Here is a 13,970-nt window from a genome sequence, read left to right as displayed (position 1 = left end):
TTTAGATAGATAGATAGATAGATAGATAGATAGATAGATAGATAGATAGATAGATAGATAGATAGATAGATAGATAGATAGATAGATAGATAGATAGATAGATAGATAGATAGATAGATAGATGCCAATGTATTTACAAAACAACGCTGCCATGATGAAATCTAACAGGCTATATTGCTATAGTGTAGGTTCCTGATGGTTTTGAAGGATTCGGTAACCAGGACAACGCCTCATCCTCCGCATCATGGACCACAAGACTGCGAAGCACGGATGTCACGCTCGCCCACACATACTGAACACCAGAAAGAGTAATGTTTCGTTCATTTTACACACGCACACACTGACCTGGCGGATGCGGTTCTGGTGGGGTGGCGAGCCTCCTTCGGGTGAGGTAGTGTTGGAAGAGGCCATCCTCACGTCTCGGACGGAGCCGCCCCTGCTCTGACTTTCTGCCGAGCTTTTTGACATTTAGGCTCAGCGCGTGATGATGTCCAAGAAACGGTATCTGGCAGTCCCGATACTGCGGTTGTCGAGACCTGTGCTCCGGCCTCAGATGAGAGGGCTGAAGCTCCGCATGCTGTGGTTGTATTCGAGAGTGGGAGACAGGCGAACGTCCTGTGGCGTAATGGTGCGGGTCTCACGCGCGGTGTCCTGCGGCACTCCTGCTGCTCACATGCACACAGGCACCGATGCTGCAGTGTTGAAACACTGACCGAGATAGAGGATGGATGTGGTTAATTAACGATACGCCCGAGATAAATACACAATGGTGTAAGAGAGGCGCAATATGAGCTATGTTCTCATCGCCGTGTTGAGTAGCCCCCTCCCGTGCTCCCCTCTCTCTCTCTCTCTCTTTCTCACTCGCTCCCCTCCTCCATAATCCAACCCTCCACTTACATATGACGAGGCAAAACCAAAAAGGGGATTTAATAGCTTGTAGCAATACAGTGGACCCAAAAAGTATTTGGACACTTAAGGCGTATCTAAAACGTGCATTTGATAGCAAAATATCAAACTATATGCAAATAAGTTATTCTATATAGGCTACCCCATCCAAGAGCTGACTTTTATTTTACCTGTTTTTAATGGCAAGTTTCCATAGTGACAACTTACCCAAATAGCAGGGCATGTGACCACAAAACATCAACTTTATCAGCGGAAATGATGAATAGCTTTCTAGCCAATAGATAAATACATAGAGTGAAAATTAGCCGGCGGTCTCTCCAACCTGTATTGTATTATAAAAAATATATACTTCAAAATCTTGTCACCTGGTTAACTTACTATAAAACAAATATATGGGTTTGGGAAGTATGAAAAGAGTGAAATGTATGGTTACAATTAACATAAAAACAAAACATTTTGTAAGTTTAAAAAAAATTAACTTAGGCTACATTGTGAAAACAACAAAGGAAATATGAATTAATACATATGAATATTGGCTATGGTGTATCGCTTTGGTTGTTCGTGTATTTGTACATCAAAATCATGGCAATTTAAATTTAGCTGAATTTTATAGATACCGTAAAAGTTCAAATTAAATGAGAGGGGTTCTTCACATTTCATATCAAATAAAATAATCAGCTCAGCATCTCAATTTTTTAACTGAATGTTTTACTGTTTTAAATTGTAGCACATGCATCCAAATAGCTTTTTGAGGACACTGAAAACTATACTTAGTATACTAACAATACAATTTTAGATTTGCAATGCAAGCATAATTATAGCGATTGAATGTATTACCAGTTCAATTTTATTTTTTACACAGCACAGACAATAAAAAAAAGATAGGACATAAAAAATATACACTTTATTAAACATCTACTTTGGAACAGTACTGAACGACGATAACAGATTTATAACAATTGTGACAGCAATAACTTGACACTGAAAATTCATTTTCTCAGTACAGATTACTTAAAGCACCATTTCAACAATCAGAAATAAGAATCAGCTGCTTGTTCTATGTATAGTACGTTCCGCTTTCACAAAAATACATTTAAAACTGATCTGAAACCACAGCTAAGTTGTTGATCAGTACTCAGGACTGGAAAGATAAACTGAAGGACCATTTGTTTTCAAGCAATTGGGTTATGCAAAATATTTTAATGGAAATGCAGAATCCTAAATAATGTATGTAACATACTGAACTCTCAGCAGCTGGAACACATTTTTTGGTTTACTGGACCGACAGGGTGAATGAAAGAGAATCAGGTTTGGAAAGGCACAGTATTACTAACAAAATGTAGATTCTCAGGATGTAGAACCTGGAGAGGAAAACTCAATTTGATTTTACTTTCAATATAACCTTAAGGACAGCCAAAAAGGCTTATGAAGGGTGCACGGAGAGTTACTTAAAAACACGTGCCTAAACCAATTAAATGCTTATATTTAATGATCCAATACATCTTTTATAAAAGTAAGAGTAATTGAGGTTTAAGAAACTAACCTTTCTTGGGCTTTTTAGCATTTTCTATGAAGCAGCAGTACCTAACACCATAATTTAGTGCAGTGTAATCTGTCTCTGACCCCACCCCGACACCATTTACAGGAAGTCATTCTGAATAGCTTATCATCCTCTCAATATACGTCAGGCAGCAGCGAGCTGGTCAAGGTTGTCCTGGGAACGACTGGCGAGGTGCGCCTCCAGTATCTCTCCAAACAGACCTCTCTTCAGCAGATTGTACGCCATTGGCAGCAGCTGACGTACCACTTTATTGAAATACTACCGAAAGAAAAAAAACAAAGCAATTGGTCAGTTGTCCAGGAGAACTCTATATCATAGGAAACCTGTCAGAAATGGCTATTAATGCATCTGCAAAGAGCAAGGACACACCACCTGGAAGACGGCATTGGATGGAAAGCAGAAAGCTATTAAAGGTAACAGCAATGCAGGTAGTAAAAAATTGTTCACCCCATAATTAAAAATTGTGTCATCATTTACTCGCACTAATGTAGTTCCAAACTCGTAAGACTTTCGTTCATCTTTGAAACACAAATTAAGATATTTTAATGAAATCTGAGAGCTTTCTGTCCCTCTGTTGACAGCTGTGCAACTAACACATTTGATGCTTCAAAAAGTTCATAAAGAGATCGTAAAACGAATTCATATGAAGAGACATGATCGCTTTATATGATAAACAGATTGAATTTAGGCTTTTATTCACATAAACATTTAGCCTTAAAAGTCAGACCCACATCAAGATGTTGGGTCTGGGAACACACCATTGGCAGGGCTCAGTCTTTCAAATTCCCTCTGCACGCAATAGGATAGCGCTACAACCAACCAGAGCAATGAAGAAGGTCAAGCGGAGCTAGTTGAAAGATTAAACTTTTGCCGTATCCGGTCGGCAAAACCTCGAACACATCTTCCTTGTTTAAGAATGACTTCAGTGCCGTAACATTCTTTGTTAGAAGGGATTTCACACGGAACCGCCACAACTCTGCTGTCATTATGTTAAGCCCGCCCACCAACTCTGTACACAATGTGATTTGCCTGACTAGAGTTTGGTTTTTCAAGCTTGCAAGTCTACGGAGAGTTGGTTGCAAATAAGATTTGGTGCCTCTAGGGTGCGTCTAGATTTCTAGGCTAATAAACACTGATTAGCGAACATAAACAGAAGCTCAACCATACTTGCTTGTGACACAAGAACAAATCTCATTGGTCCTTGCAGAAGCTCAAAAGTGATGCGTAACAAGAATGAACGAATGAATTGGTTCTCGCACGTCAATCGTTTATGCTTGAGCTTCCGTTTACCACAACTGATGAGCGAGTTGATGAATGTTTATATCTGAATAAAAGCCTAAATTTAATCTGTTCATCATATAAAGTGATCGCATCTCTCCAGAAAATTTGGATTAAAGCACTCAATTCATGTGAATTAGTTTTACGATCTCTTTATGATTTTTTTAAAACGTCAAAGTGGTAGTTGTGTAGGCTGTCAATGGAGCAGAAATATCTCAGATTTCATCAAAAAGATCTTCATTTGGGCCTCAAAGGTGAACAAAAGTCTTGTGGGTTTGGAGCATCCTGAACGTGAGTAAACAAAAACATTTTTGTTACTGAAATTTAAATAAATAAATGTATTAAAGGAGTCATGAACTGGATTTTGAGGTCCACTTATAAGTTTAGCAAGGTTTATACATTAAAAAAACATCCTAATTTAGAAGTAATAGGCTATTTTGTGTCCTGTTTTTGACCCTCTCTTTGAAACACTCTGTTTTTATAGATGTGCTGCATTCAAGACTTGGAAGTAAACACCCACAGCTATGACTGGGTAACAGTTTTGCATATTAAAATCATTTTAAAAATTCGAAGAAAGTCAGCTATATGTTTGAGCCAGAGACTGCCCGAATCCGAAGACAACAAACCTACCCCGCAAATACCAAGGACACTCCAGTCTGCGACATTGTGGTAATCAATCATCTTTATTCCTTATGTATTTGTAGGGTAGTATTGTACTTTATTACATTATATTAGTGTTGAAACAAAGATGCTAAAGAAAGGTGTTCATCTTGTTACATACCGGTAGTTAAAACATCTACCAACTCTGAAACATTTATGCGCATTTTACAAGTCTAGGTTGTGGCAAATAATGTTCAAGTATTTGGAGTTACTGTTAAAATATAAAATAACTGTTAAAAAAAAAAAAATGTATTAGACTATGACCCTGAGCTGTAAAATGAAGGAGGGAGACGAAAACGCGGTGCCTGGATCATTGATTGGAACATTTACGTATAAAAACGGCCTGATTGAAGTGTTGATAAAAATAAAGTCTAAAAAAAGTCGTCTGCAATGTCCACCCCTATCCAACCTAAGAGTGTGTCATATACACGCCATAAAGTGAGTATCATATGCATGCGAAAAACTGCGTAGCGTATACATCCCACGACATTGCACACTCGTACTATTGATACGCATTCTCATGAGATCGTGTTGGTCTGCAGCAAGTAATTTGCATATCACCGGAGTTCGTCAACTCTAAAGTATCACATCAATGCAAAGCATCCAAGAGTTAACGTTTATCCGGAGGAACGACCTAGCACATCCCATGATACCAACTCTATCAGTCAACGTCATCTTCAAAACACATTGGAGTAAACACTGAAAAGCAAATCTGCATGTGACCAACTGAGCAAATCCCTTGCTAAATGGATCACAATGTCCTGCAGACCAGTTACCTTGTATGTACAGTGAAAAAAATCTTCTTCCTGAAGCATTTTTGAATTTATTTCCTCAGCATATTAGGTCATATTGTTTATTGTTATGGCCAATATTTGAACAGTGAAGAAAATAATAGAGTTTTTGAACTTTAATGTCACTAATGCTGATTTTTCATTGATTCATTTGAATTGAAATATTAAAAAATTCCAAAAATATGTATGCGGTTAATTTAATTAATTAATCACAGAGTATATCATTAATTAGATTACATTTTTTAATCGATTGACAGCCCTAAATATCATTATATAAAAAGAAATTGATGAAAATGAAAATAATAATAATTTTACTGTTAGATGCCAAGTGTTTTTTGTTCTATTGCTTCTTGTGATTTGTTTCTTTGTGCTTTATATTATTACAACCTGTAAAGTAATTTTTATTTAACTGAAAAATACTCAAGCTACATGTTTATTATTAATTTGAATTAATATTTCCATTTTTGAATAGATAAAACTTCAAAAAACACAGAAAATACTTCAATGTAAATTAATATAAATATAAATGTGTGCATGGATTTAGGGTTGAACTTTTGATTGCATGCATGTGTGTGTTTATCTTACACGTGAGCCATAACAGAACAGATCTATCCCAAGCTCATAGCCCATGCCGTAGTCACATTCATCATTGGCAAATTGAACAAAGGTGATCATTTCCTGAATGGGCGCAAATGCTTTCATCCTCTCCTCATCATCTTTGGCCTCCGCAATCGCTTTGCAAATCTTCTTCAGACTTGCTAAAGATAAACAAAAAAAAGAAGGGAAACTGAAAACTAAAGTCTTCTCATTGTTTTGTCTCCCACTATACATTTTAATATTGATTTTGCATATTGCAATGCAACTGCAGCATTATTTCCCAACCTGGTCATTTTTAGTCAACACTAAAATGCAACACATCATTAAAAGGGTGAAAAATGTTTAGGTTTACCATCAGTTTCTGGCAATTCTCTATATCCAACATCATTTTTATCCACTGGAACCACAATTCCTGCTCCATGAAATGTTTTTGTGACTACCTGCAGATAAATAAAAGATTGGAAATTTAATCAACAGTTGGAAATTAAGAATTTAGTTCACCTAAAAATGAAAATTCTGTCATAAATTACTCACCCTCATGTCTTTCCAAACAAGACTTCCACTCATCTTCGAAACACAAATATATTTTTAATGAAATCTGAGAGGTTTCTGTCACTCAACTGAAAGTTACACCAAAACATTAATAAAAAGATGGTACATGAAATCCATATGAATCAAGCGGTTTAATCAAAATCTTCTGAAGAGACAACTGTTTTATGATAAACCGATTTAATTTAAGTTTTTATTCATATATAAACACTGATCAGCAAATGTACATAGAGCACTCAGATTTGGTAAATGGAAGCTCAAGCTTGATTGCTTGACGTGTCTCTTCAAAAAACAACTCGATTCATAAATATCTCTTATGAATGTTTTGAACCATCAGAGTTGTGGGTAAATATACTTTCAATGGAGGGGAAGAAATCTCTCAGATTTAATTAACCTTTCTTAATTTGACTTTCAAAGACAAACAATTTTTATGGGTTTGGCAGTCCCTCCAGAAAAACGCGATTATGCGATCGCATGATTTAATGCATAATCAGCCAAAGTTCGCATATTTATGCGGGGGCCGCATTTTTTCAAATACGCCGCACTTTCGTCACGTAAATTGCCTATTTCCGCGTGCAAAATATGCGGGGCTAGCATGATTTCATAATCCCCGCATTTTCGTTGCAAAAAGGTCATATATTAGCAGAAAGTTGAAAAGTGTTTGTTTACTTCACACACATTTCCCCCTATTGCCATGGGAAAGTTTTGAAGTGACGTAATTACCCGACGTGAACGTCATCAAAAAGCTGCAAACCTCGTGGTGAAACCATAGATATCGGTGAAACCATGATGAAACACGCAAATTCCCATCTGCCAACAAAAATAACAGCAAAAGACAGCGCAAAGCAGTTTCCCGGTGTGTTGACCGATTTCAAAACACTGCATCATGAAGCTTCGAAGCGTTATGAATAGGGTTGGGAACCGAGAACCGGTTCTTATGCAGAACCGAAACTGATTTTTGAAAAATACCAGAACCGCGCGAAATTCCTAAGTTTCGGTTCCGAAAACGGTTCTGGTGCAATGTGTGTGCGAAGCGCTGGAAGCGTATCCGAGTGACAGCCAGTGTTGCCAAGTCCGTGGTTTCCCGTTTTCCACTGTTGCCGCGGGCTGTGTTTCATGTCCGCGGGTTGAAGCGATTGTGCAATTTTGCGGGTTTTGTTGTAAAAACCTGGCAACTCTGGCTCACCTCATCATGAATATTAATTACGTTGCCTGCCGCTTCCAGGAGTGCAACGCAGTTCAGCCTGAAAGCCCTCGCGCTACACATTTAAGGTTTTGCGTCAGATATTTTCTCGTTGACCACCAGCATGGCGAAGATAAAGTCAAAAGTATGGATTCATTTCCAAAGAATGAATGATAATGAAGCAAAATGTAACACGTGAAAAGTTCATAACATGCAAAGGAGGCTGCACTAGCAATTTGACAAAACATTTGCTACAGCAGAGAGTGCCTCAGGGCTTATACCAGATTTATAGTGAAAGGCCTATATATATATATATATATATATATATATGTCAACCGTTGAGTCTCCAAGGTTTAGGTAAGCGTTTAGGCACAATTACCTTTGTAATGCTGAATTGCAATTTATTATTTACAAGTTCACTGAATAACTGAATTACTATTAAATTAATATACAACTAATTAATAAATATAACTAATAAATATAATTTATAACTTGGTTTTATTCAGAGACAGAGAGATAAAATGTAATAAGACAATTTCAGAGGTGTTCATTTGAAAAACAATCTGTTGCAAGAATGGCTTAATTAATACTGTAATATATGTACAGTACAGGACTTTTTTGACATTGCCAACCTGTAAATAAATTTTAGAGCAAGTAATAAACACAAAATGGATTGTTTGAGTTGCGTATTGTGCCTTTTTCCTTTACCACTATTTGTTTAATAATTTTAATGGAACCGGAATCGGAACCGGAATCGTTAGGCGGAACCGGAACCGGAACCGGAACCGGAAAATTTCTCACGATTCCCAACCCTAGTTATGAATCAGTGAGTCGATTCAGCGGTTTGGATCGCCAAAGACGTATTTCAGCAGTTTGACACGCGATCCAAATCATGAATCGACTCGCTGATTCATAACGCTTCAAATCTTCATGATGCTGTTTTTTGAAATCGGTCATCACTATAAAAGTCGTTATTTAGGTTTTTAACACAAAAACTATTCTCGCCGATTGGCATATTCCTTTTGTAAAGGTACAGAACTTGTTTGACTCAATGTTTTGTGAATTTGAGCCATGTGTTTTTAAGGTCAATATTCAATTAAACAAGATGAAAACAAGATCAATAAAACTTAAATATTCCCAGCACTTTCTGTGATGTAGTGCTTTTTTTCTCTTTTTCATCAAACCGCAGTTTTTGCAAGTTCCCACAATTTTTTCGCATAAAATTGCATAAATATCCCGCATTTTCCGTCGCATTTTTTAAGAAAACGTGCAGCATAATCAAGGATTCCCCCCCCCCAACAATCACAAAAAAAGCTGCGTTTTTCTGGAAGGACTGGTTTGGAAAGACATGAGAATGAGTAATTTTCGTTTTTGGGCAAAGTCTCCCTTTAAATTTCAAAACACGCCATTTCCCTCCACAAAAGTTTTACAGAGAATGAGATGTGGTTCAGTCAAATCATTTGTCAACGCATTATAAAACATACCTTTCTCTCTCTTTGTTTCATTGCTTTAGTTTTCTGCTCCAGAGGCAAATCCAACCTCTCTGCTTCTCGCTTCAAATTCTCTTCTAAGCTGTCCAAAGCAGCTTCGTTCTTCTGTTGTCCCCTCTCCTTCCTTTTCTTCTGCAAAAACAGCCTAGGTTGGTGTGCCAAGAGAGAGATTGTGCAGAGAGAAATATGAAAACAAATTATGCTATGCCCCATTTAAAATAAATAATTACTTTATCATTTTTATTTTATTCTAATCAATTCATTTGTTGCTCTAAATGACCATTTAAAATAAACTTATGAAGGCAACAAAGTTAATAAAAATGGGACGGGAAAAAAAGAAAACTTAAAACCTGAAATGGTGACATCATCTATTTGAATTGTATACTTTATCTTCTGAAGACACTTACAGAACTGCTGAAAATATATTGTCCCCCATCTGTGTTATGGCACAGCTCTTCTTGGCTTCATTCTCCCCAATAAACACAGGTAAAGCATCAGGTAAATCTCTGAACAGGGAGACAAGTACAGTCAGAGAATCACACAAACACCTCATAATTATAAAAACAACAATTATGTTTGAAGTTGAAGAAACATGAATTTGTTGTTGCAGTGTGATGTGCCAAAATTAGCTTTTGCAATCAAATGTGCAATTTTTTTTTTATACCCAATTACAAAAATACTAGGGATGCACGATATATCGGCAACATATCGTTATCGGCCGATAAATGATTATTTTTGATGTTATCGTTATCGGTCCAATAAGAAAATTTGACCGATATAGTCAAGCCGATAGATAATGTATTATTTCCTTCAGCTGAGACGGACGCGCTGTCCACCATGATGGGTTTGAATTGCTCTAAATATATTTGGAATCACTTCGAAAAGGAAAATACAGTTATGTGCAACGCAAGTCTTCTATAATCTACATAAAATGATAATGAGAATAGAATAGGCTGTAAAAGAGCGTTGTGTTTCAGCGCGTTTGTTGAAGGAAGAGCGCGCCCACGGAGTTACACCTTCATGACGAGCACAGTCAAGTTCGCTTGTGCATTCACAGCCTTTTGTGCCATTGTAAGTTGTAATATTATATTTATTATTATTCGGTGTATGTAATATCATATAGGATGCGTTTGGTTGAGTTAATAAACGATGCAGTAAAGCACTTCATTGTACCGGTCTTTAGCTTCAGCGCGCGCCCACGGAGTTACACCTTCATGACGAGCACAGTCAAGTTTGCTTGTGCATTCACAGTCTTTTGTGCCATTGTAAGTTGTAATATTATATTTATTATTTTGTGTATATAATCCCATATAGGATGCGTTTGGTTGAGTTAATTAACGATGCAGTAAAGCACTTCATTGTACCGGCGCGCGCATTTCAAACAGAAATGCACAGCATTAATAACTACTGGGACTGTCCTATACATAACACTGCAATGAGAATATTTCTGTTATAAAACGTAGTGAATTCTCTGGGTTTAGTTGTTTTTCAGCGCGCTGTTGTGGGAAGCGTCAACAACGCATTCTGACCAGCACAGTCAAGTTCGCTTGTGCATTCGCGTCATTTTAAGCATATGTAAGTCGTAAAATTACGTTTTTGTAGTATAAACATCTGATTAAAGTCATATAGGATGTGTTTCGTTAAGTCAATAACCCGCAGTGCTTCACTGTACCGGTGATCATCTTAAGTTTCAGCACGCTCTCAAACAGGGGAAGAGCATCCACAGGAGTTATAACCCTTCACCTATGCGTGATTTTGTGCTAATATAAGTTGTAATATTATATTTATTTTGTATAAATATCTGATTGTTCTCATATATGATGCGTTTAGTTGTTAATTAAACTTCTAAGCGCTTCAGTTTATGGTTGTTCGTTCATTCTCTCCAGCTTCAGCGCGCTCTCAAACAGCAACATTATTCCTAATAGACTAGACTAATATTACAGATGTTTACTATTACTGTAATATTAAACATATTTTTTTTTTCAAAAACACAGAAGCATTATTTTTTATAATTAGCACTTTTATTGTTCTCGTATCATTTCCATCAACAATATGGTTTGATTAAAACCATTTCTTTATCGTCTGTGTGGAGGTTATTTCATGCACTTGCATTCTGATTCTTTATTATGCAGCCTAAGTAATGCTGTTCAATTACTTGTTTGCATTATTTAGGTATATTATTTTTATTTTTTAGACAATATAATTTTTGGTAACATTTTACAAATAAGGTCTCATTTTATTAATGCATTAACTATCATGAACAAACAGAGAGCAATAACCTTTGTTTCTTTTAGTAATAAAATGTTTGTGTTTTGTAACAGTCCATTCACAGTTCATACCTAATGTTAAAAGACACAACTTTGGGTCTGAATATGTTGAGATTAACATGAACTAAAATTAATAAATCTTGTTGAAGTATTGTTCATTCATTGTTGGTTAACTAATACTAACAAAAATTAAACCTTATTGTAAAGTGTTAAAAAAAAAAATTGGCCATAGGAGTGTAAAATTAATTTGAAAAGGTAAGGAATCTCACACTGGTTCAAATAGGCTACTGTAGTGTATAGGTTTGGTTTATGTTGAAGTGTTTGGGACATGGCTTTTAATGGTGAGCCTTTTGTTTTTGTAATCAGGCTCTCAGAGTTTATTAAAATTTGTATTTAGATTTATCGGCCAATATATCGGTTATCGGCTTTCAAATATTAAGAATTATCGGTTATCGGTATCGGCAAAAATGTTCATATCGGTGCATCCCTAAAAAATACATGTCATTCACAGACAATGCTGGGTAGTAACTGATTATATGTAATCTATCTTGATTACATAATCAGATTCCAAATATTAAATACACTTACTTTATTAATTACATTACATGATTACTTAATATTCACAAAATGTCAGTAAAATATTCAGAAATCACTTCTTTTCCCTAATTCTTCTTTTATCTTTTAAATTTTCACACACCACTAGACAGGCAACTATATGGAAGATTGAGAGACTGCACAGCATAAATAAAATATTTAATCTTTTTTTAGCTAATGTTTTATTTTGAATGTTTTTATTTAAATGGAAAACAAATCGAAGTTCAAACAAAAATGTAACTTTTTTATGGTGTTATTAATTGATAGGTTTTCATAAATGTAAGGGGAAAAAAAATCATAAATGTCTTTTGTGCCGGTATCAATCAGACTATTGGACATGCATTAGCGAAGTTGACCTATTCTTATGCGTATGTGTATGAATATTGTTTAATATAATATAATTTATGTATCAGGTTCTGTCGAAACATACAATAAAGTATATTTCATTTTATTCCAACCTCCTGCAGTGCCAGTTCCAATCCCTGACATAATGCTTAATTCAATGGAATAATTTTTATTTCTCCTTTTATTTATCAATATGGTACAAGATTAAACTATTCAAATCAATGTTATAAACAAGTTAGGTCAAAAGTGATCAAAAAGTAGTCAGATTATATTACCTTAAATGTGTAATGTAATTAATTGATTACATTACTAACTACAATTTTTATCATGCAATTTGTATCAGTAATGGACTACAATTTCTTAGTCGTCCACCCAGCACTGTTCACAAGTAAATAGTCACCTAAAGTAGCCCATGTGGTGCTGGGTGTCTACGTTGCCCAGTATGATTGTCTGAAACTCTGGGGGATCATAGAAATGGCGCCAATGAAGGTGAAAGTTGGGTTGAGAGGAAGATGAGCTTTTGTGTTTTTTGGACAGGACATCAAACGGGCCAACTAGCTGAAGCCCAAGTGTTTCCTTTAGGGCATCTGTAAAGCACACAAAAACACACGCAATGATTATACATCAGTGCAAGAAGACATGTAAAACACATAACTGTAATTAATATTCAATTGAATACATTTATAATGAATTCTTTATTAAAAAAAATATTTTAAGAATTGTTCATTGAAAGGTTCTTTGGGGAAGCAAACTTTTTTTTTATTGCATTGCTAAATGATAATAGTGACAATAGTGCAAAAAATCATACATGAATAGCACTGGTATGGATATAGAACCATCCATATAACACAGATACCTTGTGGACAGTCGGCACAGAGAGTCTTGCAAAATTCCCAAAACTGGAAAAAATCGTCAGGCATGCGTAGCTTGTACAATCTTTCCACTTCTTCTCTCATTTCTCCTGCGACAACAGGCTTCTCGTCTCTTTGCCCTTCTTTTGCTTTTTTCACCTCCCCGTTTGGTGTTTCTGTCTGGAACAGGCAATATTTGAAAAGATATGGGCAGAAATAATAATTTCAGTAATAAAATAACAAAAACTATAGGACGATAACTTTTCTAGGAAGAATGAAGAAATTGAATAGTTGAGCAAAGGAAAGATGTGCAAGGTGCAGATTAAAATTGATAGTGGTCATCATTTACAATTCAAGGGACATCTATAAACTGTCACAAACTAATATCAGATGATGCATACATACATAATTGTTTAGCCACTGATGTTCTGATACTAACACATAGTTTGGGTCTTTGTAACAGACTACAGCTAAAGCACACTGAAGACACGAACAAATTCACAAAGTGATTAACGTTACTAACATAATATTCACTATACAGATTGAATGGACAAACATAACTGAAATGTAACGTTAGTGGTTGCACAAGGTATGCAAGTCACAATATTTCACATACGAGCAGCCATTATATCTCAGTAAAATACTCAACGTAAAAGGATACCTGAACACTTTACTCTAACTACTCGAAATAATGAAGATTATATGAAGTAAGTTACCTGCTGCGAAGACCTGGGTTTTCTTTTCCCGCGCCCCGCCATGCCTGCTGTTTTTCCCGCAGTCTCTCTCCGCAAAGCGATGTAGTCAGTAGTTCTGAAGTTCTGAACATCCGGTAGAGATTTCAAAATAAAAGTAGTGACTCGTGATTTGTTATTACCATGTAAATTGTTATTCCCTGACG

General features: G+C 36.0%; 1 protein-coding gene across 1 annotated transcript; it reads right to left on the bottom strand.

Annotated features, from left to right (window-relative positions):
* Nucleotides 1–1,793: 1,793 nt before the first annotated feature.
* Nucleotides 1,794–13,887, bottom strand: hpf1 (histone PARylation factor 1). The gene is made up of 8 exons (XM_079811855.1): nt 13,789–13,887; nt 13,078–13,252; nt 12,622–12,808; nt 9,423–9,521; nt 9,010–9,160; nt 6,146–6,233; nt 5,782–5,954; nt 1,794–2,725 (listed from the first exon to the last, which is right to left on the bottom strand). Exons 1-8 carry the CDS (start codon nt 13,828–13,830, stop codon nt 2,591–2,593), a joined length of 1,050 nt encoding a protein of 349 aa, XP_079667981.1. The 5' UTR covers nt 13,831–13,887; the 3' UTR covers nt 1,794–2,590.
* Between the last annotated feature and the right edge of the window lie 83 nt (nt 13,888–13,970).

The sequence above is a fragment of the Gobio gobio genome (genome assembly GCF_949357685.1).
Source record: "Gobio gobio genome assembly, chromosome: 3".
Lineage (NCBI taxonomy): Eukaryota > Metazoa > Chordata > Actinopteri > Cypriniformes > Gobionidae > Gobio > Gobio gobio.
This window is presented reverse-complemented; position numbering and strand designations above follow the sequence as displayed.